This window comes from Pituophis catenifer, unplaced genomic scaffold (genome assembly GCF_029215685.1).
Source record: "Pituophis catenifer annectens isolate HBS135680 unplaced genomic scaffold, rPitCat1.0.hap2 SCAF_11, whole genome shotgun sequence".
In the NCBI taxonomy this organism is placed as follows: domain Eukaryota; kingdom Metazoa; phylum Chordata; class Lepidosauria; order Squamata; family Colubridae; genus Pituophis; species Pituophis catenifer.
The window spans coordinates 28342796-28360366 of record NW_027256891.1 but is presented as its reverse complement, the minus strand read 5'-3'; the positions used below and the strand labels follow the sequence as shown (position 1 = coordinate 28360366).

The 17571-nt window shown below is 56.3% G+C and overlaps 2 protein-coding genes across 3 annotated transcripts; both read left to right on the top strand.

The window, feature by feature from the left end:
* The first annotated feature begins 1654 nt into the window (after positions 1-1654).
* FRMPD3 (FERM and PDZ domain containing 3) lies at positions 1655-12809 on the top strand. Its single transcript, XM_070951998.1, has 11 exons — positions 1655-1759; positions 2492-2599; positions 2837-2968; positions 3897-4016; positions 4275-4411; positions 4770-4896; positions 6360-6449; positions 6563-6742; positions 6925-7069; positions 8130-8963; positions 9739-12809. The coding sequence occupies exons 2-11, from the start codon at positions 2495-2497 to the stop codon at positions 12360-12362; spliced, it is 4494 nt and encodes a 1497-aa protein (XP_070808099.1). The 5' UTR covers positions 1655-1759; positions 2492-2494; the 3' UTR covers positions 12363-12809.
* Positions 12810-13135: 326 nt separating this feature from the next.
* On the top strand, positions 13136-16939 carry PRPS1 (phosphoribosyl pyrophosphate synthetase 1). 2 transcript variants are annotated; one of them, XM_070951703.1, is made up of 7 exons: positions 13140-13523; positions 13624-13807; positions 13886-13984; positions 14207-14331; positions 15209-15382; positions 15642-15801; positions 15881-16939. In XM_070951703.1, the coding sequence occupies exons 1-7, from the start codon at positions 13402-13404 to the stop codon at positions 15971-15973; spliced, it is 957 nt and encodes a 318-aa protein (XP_070807804.1). In that variant the 5' UTR covers positions 13140-13401; the 3' UTR covers positions 15974-16939. The 2 variants fall into 2 exon arrangements, with proteins under 2 accessions (XP_070807803.1, XP_070807804.1); XM_070951702.1 differs by having other exon boundaries at positions 13136-13523; positions 13624-13984.
* Positions 16940-17571: the final 632 nt, after the last annotated feature.

The following is a 17571-nucleotide window of genomic DNA, read 5'->3' as shown; positions in this document are numbered from 1 at the left end:
AGATCAAAACAGCTACTTTTAACGACAGAAAGCTTGGGTCAACCCCCCACCCCCGATGGTAAGGACAGCCTGTTCCCAACACCAGGGATTCCAGCTGCAAAGGAAGGCGCAGGCAGCGAGAGAGCACAGCCAGGCGGTGGCTGAGGTGCAGCGGGGCCACTAGCGCGTGATGGAAACATCAAAAGCCACATGGGAACTGCCATGCCCCCGGTTCCCCTAGCCATGGCTCACAGCGACTACTCTTTCTTTGGCAGGAGGGCCATCGGAGGATAAGCTGTTGGCAGGTGACCAGATTTTGGCCATAAATCATGAAGATGTAAGTGACGCCCCCAGAGAGAGAGTTATAGAACTTGTCAGGTAAGAGTGGGATACCAGAATGAAAGGGGAGGAATACTCGGAGACCCTCCAGGGCAGCAAGGGCAGCTTTGGAGAGCCTGGACTGCTCCAGAAGGGGCTGCCTTAAGCCCACCCAGGGCTCTTCCCAGAATTGACTGCTGGGACATTCTGCATAATCTTTGAGTCAGGGAGAAGTGCAATCTGATCCCACCCCGAGATCGAAGGCCAAGGCATCCTAAGCAAATCCATGATTGGGGGTGGGAGTAAAATAAAAACTTGGCTTGTGAAAAGGAAAAGCCGACCCACGGAATGACTCCATCAGGGGCAGGGGGCAGCTGACTCCATCTCTTGCTGCAAAGCTTCGCAGAATTCTCCTGAAAGCAGCTGCTTCTCCCTTCTCGTTACAGAGGCGCCAAGGAGGCCCTGGTCCTTACGGTGCTACAGACTCATCAGGTGGGAGCCAAACTTTGGGGTGGGAAGGGCACCACCTTTACGCCAGCGACTCTTGTTCATGTCACATGCAAAGAAATGGCTGGTCCCCCACAATAGGCTGGACCACAAGCTTCCTGATCCCACTCAGCCCCCATTGCCTTGTTGTGCAAACAGGCCGGCTGGATGGCTCTGGCTGTCTGAATGTGCTACCCACCCCAAGCCAAAAAACAGCCAGGGCATCAAAGTGAAATTCACCCCCTTTTCAATGATTAGCAGCCGCCGCCACCAATCTTGGCTACTACGGTGGTGGTGCCCCTGGAAGGGCCAGGGTCTTGAGTTCACACTTTCGCAAATGCCATCCAGAAGGTGATGCAGCTGCTCTGTGGCCTAGAGACAGCACTGCTTTTCTCCTCTGTTGATAAACTGGAGGTGATGGGGAGCCACCTGGCCACCCACTATGGCATCCCTAGGACATTCTGGGCCTGGGTTTTCTCCTGCCTTCTTGGGGCTCCTTCACTCTGGGGGCAGGGGTGTGTGGAAGAGACAACTGCTGGCATTTCTTTCCCAGACCACCAGCAGAGCAGCAGCCCAAGTGGCAGTACGGCCTTTAGTGACGAAGGCCGGTTTGAGAAGGCCCTGGACAGCCAGCGCCTTTCTCCTTCAGAGGCTGCAGCTCAGGGGAAGAGAGCCAAGCAGGCACTGAGCTGCCATCCTTTGGAGAGCACCATGGCCAGATGCCCCCTGGCCTCAAGCAGCAGAGGCAAATCAGAACCTGGGCCATCAGAACCTGAGGGGGCGGGAAGAATGTCCAGCCCAAGGAAACTTTCCTCGGCTTGTAGGCTTGTTTGGTTGGGCAGAGCTGATCTGACGTGTGTTCTCTTTACAGTCCCCCAAATCAGCCTTTATCAGTGCGGCCAAAAAAGCAAAACTGCGGTCCAATCCAGTGAAAGTTCGCTTTTCGGAACACGTCACCATTGGCGAGACGGATCCCGTGAGTGCCTCCCCAGGGGATTCTGTGTAGCTCCTGAGAACGCTCGGCTCATCTCCCCCTCCCTCACAGCAAGGTTGGGGGAAGAGCTCCCCAGGGGCCATCTTTTCAACTGATGTAGGAGGCACAGCTGAGGCCAGTGGATGAAACGGGCATTATGTACCGATTCCCACGCCCAGAAACTCCAATGTGGGGTGGAAAAGGCCCTTTGAAACAATTGAGACGGTCCACATATCTCAACTTGGTATAGAAGTAAAGGGGGTCAGGCTGTTTCTGGGGACATCTGTCAAAGTTCCCCAGGATCTGGAGGCAACTGTTTCAATTTATGTTCCCGTCCATGTGAAAGGTCATGGTTACAATTCTTTTGGGCCAGTCAGGAGGCAGCTGACATCTCCCCACACACCCCAGCAGCAGCTCCCGACAGAGACCGGGACCATGCATGCTTGCAGCCACCTCCCTGCTTCGAGCCTCTGCCCATTGGGGGCCTCCAGCCTCCTTCTCGTCTGCCGGCCCAGCTGAGAGTATCCCTGGAGATCGGTGTGGCAGGGGTACACATTTGGCCAATCCTCCGGGGTCTCCTACCACAGTCGGTTCCCCCACAGTGGCTGATCCTTAAAACCCAAGTGTGGCTGATGCAGTCTCCTCTACCCCCTCCCCCTTTCTGTTCCTCAACCCCCTCTTCTCTCTGCCCCCCCCCCGCTCCGTGGGTGGATGGGCTCCCTCCTGTTCCCCAAGGACATGCTGAAGAAGGAAGCTCTTCTCCTGATTCCAAATGTGCTGAAGGTTTTCCTTGAGAACGGACAGATCAAGTCTTTCACCTTTGATGGCCGAACCACTGTCAAGGTAGGGGACCACCACAGGAGCCAGGCGACCCATCAGCCTAGCCCTGAGCAGGCTTTCCTTGGTGGGGAGAGGCACAATACAAATGATCCAGCCAAGATGAAATGGGGTGGTGGTGCTAAACTGCTGGACCCCTGTCCCTGGGGAACCACACCACGCTGGGCCTTCCAGGGAGAGGGGGGACATCTCTGAGCACTGAAGCCTTCCCTCCCATGAGCTCCTCTCTTCCTCATTGGCCAGGATGTGATGATGACCCTGCAGGATCGACTGTCCCTGAGGCAGATCGAGCATTTCTCCCTGGTCCTGGAATACTCCAGCCCTGAACAGAGTCACAAGTTCCTCCTTCTGCAGGACAAACAGCCCCTGGCCCACGTAAGCGCCCCCAACCCCACTGGTTCATTCTTCTCTGCTGCAGGAATTTGGCCTCTTGCCTGCTCGGCTCCTGGCATGGCTTGCAGGAGAGGGATAGAGGGGCTGCAGATAACATAAAAGGGGGGGGGTTGGAATGTTTACACCTCAGAAGACCAGCTCACGGCTCCATATTATTGGTGGAAGCCAGTAGTGTGCTTTAGCTTCTCAAAGAGCCAGTGAGGTGCTGGGCTGCATCAGCAGAGGTAGGATGCTGAGATGATGCCACCACTGGTCAACCACACCAGGAATACGGTGTCCAGTTCTGTTCCACAAAATACAAGACAGATGCTGAGGAATTGGGAGGGGAACAGAGAAGAGCAACAAAACTAGTTAAGACTAGATGCTACGAAGAACTGGGTATGTTTAGCCTAAGAGAAGGCCAAAAGCACACATGACAGCAGCTGTCAAAACTTTAAAAAGCTATCCCAGGAAAAAGAGGGGGGGTGCTTTATTCTCTGTAGGGTAAAAGAACAACCAACCATCGGGTAGGAGCTTTCCAGAGAGATCCAAGCTTGAAATAATGGAGCAATTTGATGGCTACAGGAGCTATTAAGGACAGTTTGCCTTCTGGAGTCATGGAAACTCCATCATGGAGGCTTTCAAGCAAAGATTGCAATTGGAAAGCTGCTCTGGAAGGCTTCCAGCCCTGGGGAGATTTTGTAAGGCAATCTTGCCAAGCGTCTTGCCTGGGAATGAAGCAGAGCACTGAAGGAGGCTTGAAGCTGGCACAGTGTTTAGGGAGGCAGAGGATGCCATCCCGGGCCCTCCACTCTGCTTAGAAAAGGCGAGCCAGTTCCCATCCGGGTCTGCCACGTAGGGACCACATCTGCCAGATGCAGGCCTCCCGATACCAAGGGTTGCAGGGAAGCTCCCTTCTGCTTCTCCACAGGTGGTGCAGAGGACACACTACCAAGGAATGCGATGCCTCTTCCGAGTCAGCTTCTTTCCCAAAGACCCCGTGGAGCTGCTGCGAAGGGATCCGGCAGCCTTTGAGTACCTGTATATCCAGGTGAGAGTGGGAGAGCCCCAGGTGCAGGGCCTTCTTGCCTACCAGCAGCGCAAGGTTCCTGCTTGCTTCGCAGCAGAGGGGCAGGCCCTCTTTCTGCCTTGGCCCAGGGTGGTCTGCAACCACTAGCAAGCCACCCGGGGAGCCCAGCGGTGCTGCTCCACAGCACTCCCGGAGGGGCTGCCAAGACCTGGGCAGGACCTTCTCGGAGGGGGATGCAGGGAAGCAGCTGTTCTGAGCAGCCTCACTCTCTTTCCACAGAGCCGCAACGATGTGATCAGGGAGCGATTTGGAATGGAGCCCAAGCCGGAAATGCTGCTTGGCCTGACTGCCCTGCATATTTACATCACGGTTTCAGCCACACGGCCAAGCCAGAAAGTCTCTCTCAAAAACGTGGAGTAAGTTCAGCAGCGAAAGCTGCAGCAGCTTCCCCCTCCACCCCCAGCCACCCACAAGCCCCTTCTGAGTGTTCAGTCTCCCTCCCTCCCTCCCACACACACACACACACTAAGCTGGCCTTCATAGTGGTGTTCTAGCAACACCACTACGGCCTTCTCTGGCCCCAGGATCTGACCCAACAATCCTTCCCTGGCCGTTTGCTGACCATTTGCCCTTCCCGCCTCCCTGGTAGTAGATGCCACATGCCACAAGCAAGCCAGAGGGTCCTATCCCTGTCCCCACTAGACCAGGGAGGGCAGGGGGAAAGGAGGGAACCCCGCATGGCCTGCCTCACCAGCCCTCTCTCCCTCCTGCTAGGAAGGAATGGGGCCTGGAGCCTTTCCTGCCCCCCTCGCTGTTGCAAGGCATCAAAGACAAGAGCCTTCGGAAGGCACTGTCTCAGCAGCTGAAGGCCCATCAGAACCAGCCCCCCTGGGGCACCAAGGCAAGGCAGGGTGCAGGGAGGGTGGATGGCCTGCTGGGCCCAGATGGCTGCCTGGGAGGGGGGGCAGAGTGACCCCTCTGGCCTGTTGAGGGTGCTCAACAGGCTGTGAGCAAAAGGCATCTTTGAGCTGAAACAGAGGATTCCCAGAGGCCTTCCAAAGTGGTGCTGCCTCCTCCCCACCCTCAAAGTCTCCTTTCCGGCCAAGTTGGCATCCTTTTAAACAAGGCTCATAGGAGGAGGGCTAGAGGGCACCTAGATGGACCTCTGTGGTTTTATTGCTCTGTGCAGGCTGTTGGAGGAGCAACTTAAACATATAGCAATCCAATCAATTTCTTGGTTACCAAAACCAAGTTTCTTGCTGAAAGGTAAACTGGATCTGGAAACAAATTATTCTCTGGTGCCAGGATTTGGGTGCTTTTAGTCCTGATTATTAGGTGGGTCATGTGTTTAGACATGCCATTACATGTGCACAATCTATTAAAGAAAAATTGTACAATGGCTTTCTTTTTTCTACAAACTGTCTTTCCCCTGGACATTCCTCTGTAAATAGTGGGAAATGGCATAGGAAGATTAATAGGCAATTCTATATAAAATGTAAAATAAGCTGATGCAGAAAAACCATTTTTTTCTTGTCTTTTATTATTTTTATAGATAACTCAATGTGGCAAACACACTCCATACCCTTTCCTCCTCCTATTTCCCTACAATATCCCATGAGGCAAGTTGGGCTGAGAGAGATGAATTGGCCCACCCAGCCAGCTTTCATGCCTAAGGGGGAATTAGAACTCACCATCTCCTGGTCTCTAGCTTGGTGACTTCCCTGTGAGATTGTTACTTAACCCCTTTTTCTCCATTCAGAGAAGGGGCCGGGATACAAACTTCTTAGAAAGTCCAAAAGCAGATTTTTCTTCTGGGAAAAAATCTCTCCTACCTTCACAAAAGCGGGCTAAGGCTGACAGGAGAAAGCTGACCAAGCCTCCCTCCACAAAAATGTGTTTCCATATCAGCAGTCGTAAACCCGGCACAAGGGAGGCCTCAATCTAGCATGGGTCAGCAGTGCTGCAAAAGAAGCCACCCCCTCTGCACTCAGCAGCAGATTGGCCTTTGGGAGGGTGCCTCCTGCTGAACCAGGCATAGTCCCTCGGGCGGTTGGGCCACAAGCCATCTAGACTTTTAAAAGGTCAATGCCGGCATTTGATCTTGTGCTCAGAAAACAGCTGGCAGCCAGTGCTGGTCTCTCACTGCAGGACTAGGTTGTATCTGTTCGTAGCTTGGCTGCCACAGCAAAACCCAGGCAGAATACATTGCATTAGTCAAGCCAAGGACGTTTGCTAGAGCTGAACTGCTTCAACTTCCAGAAAAGCCATCCTTACTCTGCATTGTTGCCAGGGCAGAATAATTCTTGAGGGGATCGTGGCCCCTTGGCGCTCTGAGATAGAAGGGTACAATTTCTCTCTCCCCAGATCACCACCACCCAAGCGAAGCTCCACTACCTGCGCATCCTGAACGAGCTGCCAACCTTTGCAGGCGTCCTGTTCAGCACTGTGGGACTGGTACAGTAATGCTGGCGTGTAAGGGAGGGGAAGAGCGCAGCGACAGGCCCCCAGCCTGACCCCAAGGCCTGCCTCTGCCCTTCTGTCTCTGACTGGCATCTCGTCCCGCACAGGATGAGAAACAGCCAGCCACCACCCTCCTGGTGGGGCCTCGCCACGGCATCAGCCACGTCATTGATCTGAAGACAAACCTCACCACCGTGCTGTCCGAGTTCAGCAAAGTCAGCAAGATCCAGCTCTTCAGGGAGAACCAGGGGGTGGCCCGGGTGGAAACAAGCATCCTAGACACCAAGGTAGCTCCAGCTGCTGCCACTGGCTGCCATCCTGTTGGAATTGGAAGGCGAGCCAAGGGCAGGTCTCCTGAGCAGGACACCTGTGGAGCCTTTCATGGCCAGGCACGTCACCTTTCCCACTTGAGGTGGTTATCCCGTGGCCGGGCAGGCTTCTGACCCTTTGGCTTCTCTTCCCTTCCCAGCCTTTGGTGCTTCTAATGGAATGGCCAGAGGCCACCAACTTCACCTGCCTCATCGCTGGTTACTGCCGCCTTCTGGTGGACTCCAAGCGGATGATCCTTTCCCGACACACCAGCCAGCCACCACCGCTTCCACTGACCAAGGCAGGTGCGTTTCATCCTCCGAGATTTGTGCCCCTTGGTCAGGTTCTCATGTTATCCCTCAACACAGGGATGGGCCTTTCCCCAGATGGCTCTGTAGGCAGCAGCAGCCCAGTTGGGACATCTCAAGCATGGGGATCCCCTCGCCAGGCTGAGGTGGAGGCACCCATGTGTTGGGCACGGAGCTTTCCTGCTCAACAGAGCTGCAGGCAGCAGCAGCTGCCGCCCCCCCCCCGCCTTTGCTCGCCGTTTCCTCCTCCTGCAACTGTTCAGACAGGCTCACTGAGCATGGGGGGGGGGGTTGTGTGTGCAGAGTGTCATTGGGAGGAGACAGAGGGCAAGAGAGGAGCCAGGAATCGGGTCTCGCAAGGGAGCTGTGAACATTCCCCAGCAATCACTCTGCGCTTCCACTTGTGGCTCTTCTGAGAGTCCAGAAGGGTCTTTGCCCAGGTCCCTCGAAGGGAAGCAGCAGGCTTGCCAGGACAGTGGCCACCCCCACAAGCAGCACATCCTCAAGGCCCCCCCGCGCCTTGAGCTCAGCTCTTGCTCAAGGGAGGGACCAGTCGAGAGAGCCTGGGCAATGCAGGGGGAAGAAAATCCTCCTCTGGCCACGTAAACTCCTGTCAGTTTGGGAGAACAGTGGCCAGGCATCAGCCCCGCCTTCTTCTTTCAATGCATTTGATTTTCCTACGGGTGTGTTGGAGGCAGTCCATCCCTTGACATCCCACCACAGCTCCAAATCTTCCAATGGGAAGCCATTTGCCAGCAGAGCTCCAAAACTGGCCATTCTGTGATTAGCCGCCCTGAGTTTTTGGAGAGGGGCGGCATATAAATTGAATTGAATTGAATTAAGCTGGAAGTGCAGGAAGTGGGGAGGAGGGCAAGGAGCAGAGGGGAAATTTGTGGCAAGAGCATCTTCTTCAGCTTATTCTGCTCACGGGGTCCCTTGCTGGTCCTCCCACCAAGTGGGCAGGCACTGGATTCTTTGGCTGCCTGTCCACCAGTCCCCTTCTTGGGAGCCACGGCAGGAGTGCATGTTTTAACGGCCAATGTGTGTTTTGCTCCAGACAGCAGCCCATTCCTCGGCCATCAACCTCCGGCACCAGCAGGGCACCTGGCTAAGAAGGAGAGCAGGCTCCTGGGAGGCTCTCTCCCTAGCCCCGGAGGGGGCAGCCCCCCAGATCCCCTGGGCTCGGAGCTCCTCAGCTTTTGCTACCTGCACCTGCGGGAGCACAAGAAGGAGCGTAAGAGCGGGACTGACGTCAATGAAAACCTGATCCTCTTTGAGGAGTCCCGGCCCCGGACCAAATCGGATCCCACCTCAGAGAGCTCCGGGCGAGACTGCCATGGGGCTGCCCAGGACTGTGAGCCCCACGGCCCAGACCAGGAGCACTGGGCCAACAGAGCCAGGGCGTACACCCTGGACAGCCAGCAGGGCAGCCAGCCCCAGCAGCTGTACTGTGACTCTTGCAAGGCCAAAGTCAAGCGCCAGCAGCCGACCCCTCACCGAAGCAGCAATCCCGGCCCCACACAGGACAACATGGTGGACCTGACCTCCCTCCCCCCTCCAGGGAGCGATGAAGAGGATGATGAAACTACATCCCTTCTCCCCATTGCCGCACCGCCTCCTGGCTTCCAAGACAACAGCTCTGATGAGGATGATTCTAAACGCCGGGTGGCAGCCGCCGCCATCGCCATGGCAAAAGGGCAGGAGCCAGGACGCCAGCTCTGCGGCCTCCTGTACGAGGAAATCCCTGTGACGCTCATAGATAGCATGCAAACACGGACTGTTCGAGATCACGCCCAGGACCTAGACGATGCTCTGGTTTCCACGCTGCAGGCCCTGGAAGCGCTGGCAGCCTCAGAAGAAGGTGTGCACCCTCAGCCGCAGCAGACGGCAGGTACCCCCTTCCTTTTAAGGTGGTTCCCATCAGAATGAACTGATCAAAGCAGCAGCAGCCCCCAAAACCTGCAAGTTTAGTCCAAAGAGAGGGGCATTGGCAGCGGCATAGCTGCATATGGAAGGGGGTGGTGGTGGCGGAAGGACTGTCATTCCCAGGTCAGAGGTGCAGTCAATGGCTGGAGCCTTCCCAAGAGCTCTGAGGGCAGCCATCGGCTGCACATTGGATAGACTGCCTTTGCAACCCCATTTTAGAAAGAGAGAGGCTGCAGCAGTCCATCCTCAGGGAAGAGGCCAGAATGTGGCACAAAAAAGGGTTCTTAAGAGACATTAAGACCACCATACCATCCCCGCCAGCCAGCGTAGGCACATTCAGAGGCAGCTGAGCTGGTAGCCCAGACAACCCTGTAAAATTCCTTCTGAGCCCATGCCTGAACTTGGGCCTCCAAAAAGACAAGAAGTCCAGCAATAGCCAGCATACGTGGCTCCTCCTCCTGTCTACCGCTTGTTTACAGTCCCCCCCATTTCCCCCTCAGCACAGGAGCAGCTTTGCCTTTGAAGCGGTGGCGCACGCGCACGCACACACACACGCACACACACACACAAGACATATTCCTTTCATTTAAATTAGCGGTACTCTCCCTTTCCTTTTGCCCTCTCTGGTTGGCTAGGCCAAGCAGCCAAATTTATCCAGTGGCTGAGGGTGGCCTTGAGCCTCCTTCAGGAAGAGAGGGGCTTTCCCCGCCAACTAAAGAGCATGCCTTCTTCTCCTCTAGGCCTCATCGTTCTGGCTGCCATCACCCCAGAGTCATCGATGGATTCTGGCCAAGAAACCAACTCCTCCGAGATCCCCCACGTCCCCGAGATTCTCGCAGCTGTGCAGCAACGTCAGAATGCTGCCTTCTTCCTGACTCAGCAGCTCAGCAAGGAAGCCCTCTTGGCCCGGAAGGACCTTCCTTTCCGCATCCAGGCTGGTGGCACCAAAGGGCCGCCTTGGTATCGAGAGCCAGACCAGACCTCCAATGCCAACTGCACTACAAACAAGCAAGAAACAGAGAAAGGCTGCGCCCAGTCCTCGCCCTCTCAGCAGTTCAATGAGCCCAATGCCAAAGGGGCAGTGCCGGAGCCGAAAGGTTCCTTCCTCTGTGAGGCAGCTGCAGCACCCCACACCATGGGCATCCCTGCCCTGGGAAACAGCCACCCGGAGAGTGGGCAGCAGGACCAGAGAGCAGCTCCTGTCCTCGTCACATCAAGTCTGCAGACAGTCGGCCACAAAGCCTCCCTTTCTGCAGCACCCTCGCCAACTGAAGGCAGTGCTCCCCCCTGGGGTCCTGACCACAGGCTGCTGTCTAGTCCCCAGCCCTGCTCTTTGGACCGGCTCCCCCACAGCCTTCCCTGCTCTCAAAAGCAGCCAAGCGGTGAAGTCTGCCAGCAGAACCCAGGACCCCCGGGCAGCCCCGCAGAGGTGGTTCCCCCTCCCCTGCTAGCAGCAGAGGAGAAGCAGGTGCTCCAGAGCTGCCAGCCAAAGGGAAGGACAGAGGGGGCAGGGCAGCTGGGGGAAGAGGAAGAGGGTGGCAGGCCACCTGGCCAGAGGGAGACGCTCATCAGCCAGGAGGAAAAGGGACAGCATGAAATGGGTGCCAACAGCCACAGTGCCCTGAGGCCTCCACCCTGCAAGAGCCCACAGACCTTCAGTAGTCCCGGAGGAGAGATTCTGAAGGGGAAGGCCCCTCCAGGTCCTCAGACTGAAAGCCTGCCCTCCACTTCCATGTTTTTAAAAAGGTCTGAAAAGGCACTGGCCATTACACCACCAGACTCAGATCTCCCGGCTAAGCCTAAAGTACCCAAAGCATCGTTCCGGTTCAAGAACCTCATTTCTGCCACTTTCCCAACACGACTCAAGAGAGAGACCGATGAGCGGCAGGCTCAGCTGCAGAAAGTGAGGCAGTACGAGCTTGAATTCCTGGAAGAGCTGCTGAAGCCAAAGACCAGGAGAGACCCTGTGTCTCCGGACCGTCTGGACCCCTCGGCTACAGGGCGCTGCGCCTGCCAGGTCCGGACCAGCCCTGTGCAGACTGTGCCAGGGATGTCCAGGGAACAGAGACGGAGTTGTGACTGCAAGAGGCTCAGCCGTGGCACCAGGCCCCTGCCCGGCCAGTCCACAGCATCAGGCCTGGAGAGGCAGAGCAGGGGCAGAGAGCCACAGCAGGCAGAAGGGCCAAGAAAGTCCTCCACCGGAGCCCCTCTCAAGGGCAGCCGGATCAGGTCCACGAGCCTGGAGTCGAGGGATTGCAGGTCTGACCTTGAAAACAGCCTGTCGTGCCTGACCACGTGTGCCTCTCCTGGGGAGTGCGTAGGAGCATCCCATTACAAGAAGTTGATGCGGCGCTATAGCGTCAGCGAAGTTGAAAAGATGGAGCAAACATCCCCAAGTTCTCCAGGCTATCTGAGCCATTACCTGTGCAAGCAGAGGGAGGCCACTAGCCAGGTAATGCAGGACCCCCATCCCACAACAGCAGAACCCTCTTATGTTCAAGTGACTGAGAAGAGCCAGAAAGGCGGTGCTATGCTTCCTTTTCAGGAGGACATCTATCCGAGCCCTCACAAACTGCCAGAGGAGGATGGAGACGGGGAGAGGTGCTGCTCCTTCCGGTACTGCTTCTACTACAGGAAGTGTGACATGACCGATGATGGGAGTGAAAAGGATGAGCTTTCTTACGCTATTCCCATGCCAATCCTCCCAGAAGGGAAGATCGGCCACCAGCCAATCCCAGTGGTCAGCAGAACTCTCCAAGTTCTGGATGCCAGCGTCTGCAGTACTCCAGACAACCAGACCCAGGAGATAGACCTGCGGACCTCCTCCTTTGAGGGCAGTTTGGCCAAGATCCACGCCCTGAAAGGCCGCACCTACACCTGGCCCAATGGGTTCCTGGCTGTGCAACTGGACACCATTGAACTCTTGACAATCCTTCGGCAGTGTATCGTGAGCCCTGAGGCTCAGGAAGGCAAGTCATATCTCCCTCAGTTGACCGAGTACAAGCAAGAATTGGCCCTTAAGTTCAAGGACTTCCGGGCCTCCTGCCGCAGAGTTGCTGCGGTCAACAAGAGCCCAACCCGCATGCTGTCAGCAGTGAGCAGCAGCTTCCAAGTCCTGGGAAGCTTGATTGAGACCTTTGTGCGGCTGGTGAACGTGGTGCGCTCGGGGTCTCAGCGCCAGGCGCTCTTGGCCAAAGTTGAAGAGATTGTGAGGAACTACACCTTCTTGCTGAGAGCTGCTGAGGAATCCACCGCCCGAACCGGCCACCGAGGGGATCAGGAAGCTGAGCAGCTGAGCCACCAATCGGCGGCCTCCGTGGTGAACACTCTCACACGGTCCTTGAAGACACTGATGAACAAGTAAATCAGTGTCTGTCGCCGGAGCCCACCGCCTGCCCAGTCTAGACCAAGTGCCTGAACGCCTGTAGGGCTACGAGCCGCTGGGAGAACGAGGAGGGCGTGGCCGGTTGTCTCCGGCCTGCAACGCCTCATTTGCCCCGCGAGCCCCATCTCCTCTCCCGGCCCGCCCGGGGTCAGACCGGCTCGTCTCAAGGGCCGAAACCGCGAAAGGCCCCGGCTCCGACCAGGGGAACCCCAGTCGGGAGCCCCTGCTCGCCCCCCCCCCACCGCCCCCCGAGGCCTCGTCTCCCTCCGGCCGCCAGAAAGGAGCAGATTCGGCCGGCAGCCGCCTCGGCATCTAAGCGGGAAGCGGCTTCTCCCTCCGTCTGCCACGGCCAGGAACGGCTACAGCTTCGCGGCGGGAACTGTTGCTGCCGCCGCCTCCGCGCGATGCCCGCGACCCCGGACGGGATTCGGAGGCCCGGGAGCCTCTCGGCGGCTTGGCCAAGCGGGATCCGCCCGCGGCTTCCAAAGGTAGCCGAGCACAGCGCCTCGTGCGGACTCTGCGCCCCCGGGGGCCCAAACCTCCTTCCGCCGCCCCCCCCCCCCCGCGCCGCCAGTGTACGGAACAAACAGGTTTTCTTTTGCAAACCCGGAAGAGTAAACCGATTCCTTCCGCATCTGCCGCGTGGGAAATTTCCTTTCAGCCGCCCCGCCCCCTCCCTCCCCGCGCGCGCGCGCCTGCGCGTTGCCAGGCGAGGAGCGGTGAGGTGACAAAGGGGGCGTGGCACCAAGATGGCGGACTAGCGCGCGCGGCCCTTCCGTCGGCGCCTGCGCGTTCGAGGGCCGCCCGTGCGTCGCACCGTCCTTCTAAGCGGAGCCGGCGCCCGGAAGGCGGAGGCCGTGCGGCGCTGCTGCGGCTGCTGCTGGATCCTGAGAGCGGCGGGCGGGAGCGCCGCAGGGAGGCGGCGGAGCTGCTGCCGGTGCCGCAGGAAGGCGGCGGGCCCGCGGAGCGCGCCTCGTCCTCCGCCGCGTCGCGCTGCCCGCCGCCGCTGCTGGCCAGGATGCCTAACATCAAGATCTTCAGCGGCAGCTCGCACCAGGACCTCTCGCAGAAGATCGCCGACCGGCTGGGCCTCGAGCTGGGCAAGGTCGTCACCAAGAAGTTCTCCAACCAGGAGACCTGGTGCGCGTGAGGAGCGGCGCGTGCGCGGGGGCGGGCGGGGAGGGAGGGAGGAGGAGGGGCGGAGCCTCACGCCCCGCCCTCACGCCCCGCCCCCCCGCAGCGTGGAGATCGGCGAGAGCGTCCGAGGCGAGGATGTCTACATCGTGCAAAGCGGCTGCGGGGAGATCAACGACAACCTGATGGAGCTGCTGATCATGATCAACGCCTGCAAGATCGCCTCGGCCAGCCGCGTCACGGCCGTCATCCCCTGCTTCCCCTACGCGCGCCAGGACAAGAAGGACAAGGTGCCCCGCGCCCCGCCGCGCCCTCCTCCCGCCGGCCCGTGCCCGGCCCGCCCTGACCTGCCGCTGCCTCTCTTGCAGAGCCGGGCCCCCATCTCCGCCAAGCTGGTGGCCAACATGCTCTCCGTGGCCGGCGCGGACCACATCATCACCATGGACCTGCACGCCTCCCAGATCCAGGTTTGGGGCCGTGGTGGGGCGGGGGCTAACTCTGCAGGGCTCTCCCCCCCCCCGCCTGGAGAGAAAGCTCCCTGGGGGCTCTTGGGCTGCTCTGGCCGGTTGGGGGCTTCAAGCCTCCGGCTGGATATGAGAAAGGGGGCGCTCTGCTCCTTTCCTGCCTTCTGGGAAATGGACCCAAAGCCCAGCGGAAAGGGGGCTAAGGAGCTGCTTCCTTTCCCCAAGGGCTTCTTCGATATCCCCGTGGACAATCTGTACGCTGAGCCAGCTGTCCTAAAGTGGATCAAGGAGAACATTGTTGAGTGGAAGAACTGCACCATTGTCTCTCCTGATGCTGGGGGAGCCAAGAGGTGAGACACCCGGAGCGACTGGGGGTGGAGGACAGTGGTGAAATCCAAATTTTTTTACTACTGGTTCTGTGGGTGTGGCTTGGTGGGCGGGGCAGGGGAAGGATACTGCAAAATCCCCATTCCCTCCCCACTCCTGGGGTCAGCCAGAGGTGGTATTTGCCCGTTCTCCAAACTATTCAAAATTTCGGCTACCGGTTCTCCAGAACCTGCTGGATTTCACCCCTGGGTGGAGGCCTATTTTGTTGAATGTTTTCAGTCTCAAATTGTGACCTCCTTCAAGGGATGTAGCCAAAATTCATTTTCCAAATTCAGAACACACTTGTATTTTTTTGGCATTCACTGTGATGTTTTTCCTGGCTCTTGACTTTTTGTAGTGCTAGAGATCAAAGAGAACCTCAGTCAGCAGAGGACAGTCCTCTGCGTAACACCCAGGTTCCCATCTGACCATTGGCCTTTAAAAACACAGTTGCAGGAGGCTGTTTGCATTCATAAAAGGCTTTGACTGGGAAACCCTTTTGAGAAATGAATTTTCTTTGGCCAGCTGTTGGCTCTGTTGCTTCTTGGAACCTTGGAATTGGAGCAAGTGGGCTCTTCTGATCATGTAATGATGTGCCTGGCACCAAAGAAAATTCATCTAGGCATTCCTAAAGAATAAAAGCAGGCTCTGTTGTGAGAATTGCAGGACAGCCATTGTGCTGTATTTGCATGTTGGTTACGTGGACTGCTGGCAGAGTTCACAATAGCCGTGCTCAGCCTGGTATTTTTGGATGGATTTGAGGTGGCAGTGCTGATAAGAATTCAGGGAGTTGCTGCCATGTAACTGGAAGGCATAAGAAAAGGTATTAACCTTTGACAGTATGGACCTATCTCTCCACAGAGTGACCTCCATTGCTGACCGGCTGAATGTGGACTTTGCCCTTATTCATAAAGAGAGGAAGAAGGCCAGTGAAGTAGACCGCATGGTGTTGGTGGGGGATGTGAAGGACCGGGTGGCTATCCTTGTGGATGACATGGCAGACACCTGTGGCACCATCTGCCATGCAGCAGACAAGTGAGTATCCTACCAGAGTGTAGGCAGCCATCTGGGGTCTAGAGGGCAGGTGGCTACTTCTGTCCTGGCTGATTCCTCGTCCTCCTCCCTGGCCTCATCCTGCTTTTTTGAATCCATTTTTGTGTGCTGAAAGCAATAAGGTGCTTGTGGACAGTAAGGCTATGGCGAAGGCCCCTTGTTTTACTAATGGCAGAGTAGAATGCTTGCTTTATTCAGAGATGAGCACCCAGTAAACACTGCCTTTCTCTCTTCCATGCAGGCTGCTTTCAGCTGGTGCTACCAAAGTTTATGCCATCCTGACTCATGGGATCTTTTCTGGGCCAGCCATTTCCCGAATCAACCACGCCTGCTTTGAGGCAGTTGTAGTCACAAACACAATCCCCCAGGAGGACAAGATGAAACACTGCCCTAAAATCCAGGTGAGGCTGCAGAAGGAAAAGAGTCTGGGCAGCTTGTGTGCTCCAGATAACTTGACTTGTGGCTTCCTCTTCCTTGCAGGTGATTGACATCTCCATGATTCTGGCTGAAGCCATCAGGCGGACTCACAATGGGGAATCTGTCTCTTATCTCTTCAGTCATGTCCCTCTATAATTGTAGATGCTGCTGCTTGGGTGGCTTTTTGAAAAACCAAAATTTGTTTTAAGTTCAGTAGATGTTGCCTGTTTGATTGCCACACTCTTCCTTCTCAGTGTTTGGAGGGGCGTGGGGGAGATCCTGATTCACATTCTCAGCCTGTCCATTGATGGGGGTGCTTTTATGCAAATTAGGCTTCTTGTGAAATTATTCACCTCTTTTAACTTGGAGAATAGAACCAGTGGTTTTCGGCATCCACCCTGTGTACTTGGAAGTGTGTGGTGGCTAGTTGTGCAGAAGGTCAGGATTACATTTTGGTTAGACCTAGAGTGGTCGCTTGGTGCAAGAGTATGCAGAGAAAGGCCTTTCTGTGCCAAAAAAAATGCCAGCATTTGGGGACTTGACTGGAACTTGCCTGCCTATTCCTCCCTACCCCTTTTAGGTCCAGTTCATTTCCAAAGGAACTGGTTGGAGTTTCCACTCCCCAGCCCCACCACCCCTTCCTTTTAAAGTCTTCCCAGGCAGCTTGTGCTCCTGGGGCATTCTCTGTCCTGTTACTTTCAGGTGTGTCTCTTGGCGCCTACTTTTCTACCTGACAGCTGCAGAAATCATTTCAGAGCAATGGTGCCTGCCTCCCTTTGAGAGGCAAAAGCAGCAGACCATTATCCCCATCCCAAAGGTTTTCAGAGCATTTAAGGAGAGGAAAAATACGGCTCCCAGAAAAGCAGAGGTCCTTACAGCCTGGGCATGATCCTACGGCACTTCAGCTGGGTTCCGAGCAGCAGCTCTCTTGATTGTATGCCAGTTGCTCTGGCGTGTGTGCGTGTATCTATATACCTACATATATATCTTTACTTTGCTTCTTATTTGGGCCCTTCCTGCTGCCTCTGCTTCGCTTCAGCTGAATCCCTAGGATACCACTGTGATATTTGTGTTACTCAGAACTTCAGAGCAGGAGGAATTAAACTCTTCCTTAAAACTCAAGAGCTTTCTGGATGCTGTTCCCACACACACCATATTCCGGCAAGATTCTTTGGGGCGCAGCACTTTCCACCAGTGAAAACAATAAAGGAGAGTGGGGAGGAATAGATTTCGATATGGGTGAGCATACTCATAGGTCATCCTTGGGACTATATACGAAGATATCTCTGTTGGAGACGAACATGTGCTGCCTCCTTTGATGCAATGCAAGCTATTTTTCAAATTAGCAGCCATTATTAACTGAAAACCACCTCCAAATTCAATCCATGGAGATATCTTTTCAGGGTGCTGGGGGGGGGCTGGCAACTGTGATTTGCCCGCATATTCTTTTGCTGCGGCACATATGAGGCAACTAGCCACGTATTCCTTCAAGTCAGCAACTGTGCCACACCAAGGACATATATATGGTATAGGACCGTGATGGCGAACCTATGGCACGCATGCCATACATGGCACGCAGAGCCCTCTCTGCAGGCATGCGAGCTGTTGCCCCAGCTCAGCTCTGCTGCGCATGCGCGCCTCCCACCAGCCAACTGATTTCGGGTCTCTGCCAGACATGGGGGGTGGGGCGCATGCAGGAGATGGGCGCACATGTGCAGGGGGTGGGGCACATGCGTGGGGGTCACGTGGCATGT

Excerpts from the sequence above, each read along its gene's own strand:
- PRPS1 (XM_070951702.1), top strand. The coding sequence starts at position 13,402 with ATGCCTAACATCAAGATCTTCAGCGGCAGCTCGCACCAGGACCTCTCG. Across the intron at positions 13,985-14,206 it reads TGCACGCCTCCCAGATCCAG|GGCTTCTTCGATATCCCCGT; the intron begins GTTTGGGGCCGT and ends CCTTTCCCCAAG. Across the intron at positions 15,802-15,880 it reads AACACTGCCCTAAAATCCAG|GTGATTGACATCTCCATGAT; the intron begins GTGAGGCTGCAG and ends TCTTCCTTGCAG.
- FRMPD3 (XM_070951998.1), top strand. The coding sequence starts at position 2,495 with ATGCTGAAGAAGGAAGCTCTTCTCCTGATTCCAAATGTGCTGAAGGTT. Across the intron at positions 4,412-4,769 it reads GTCTCTCTCAAAAACGTGGA|GAAGGAATGGGGCCTGGAGC; the intron begins GTAAGTTCAGCA and ends CCCTCCTGCTAG. Across the intron at positions 4,897-6,359 it reads AGCCCCCCTGGGGCACCAAG|ATCACCACCACCCAAGCGAA; the intron begins GCAAGGCAGGGT and ends CTCTCTCCCCAG.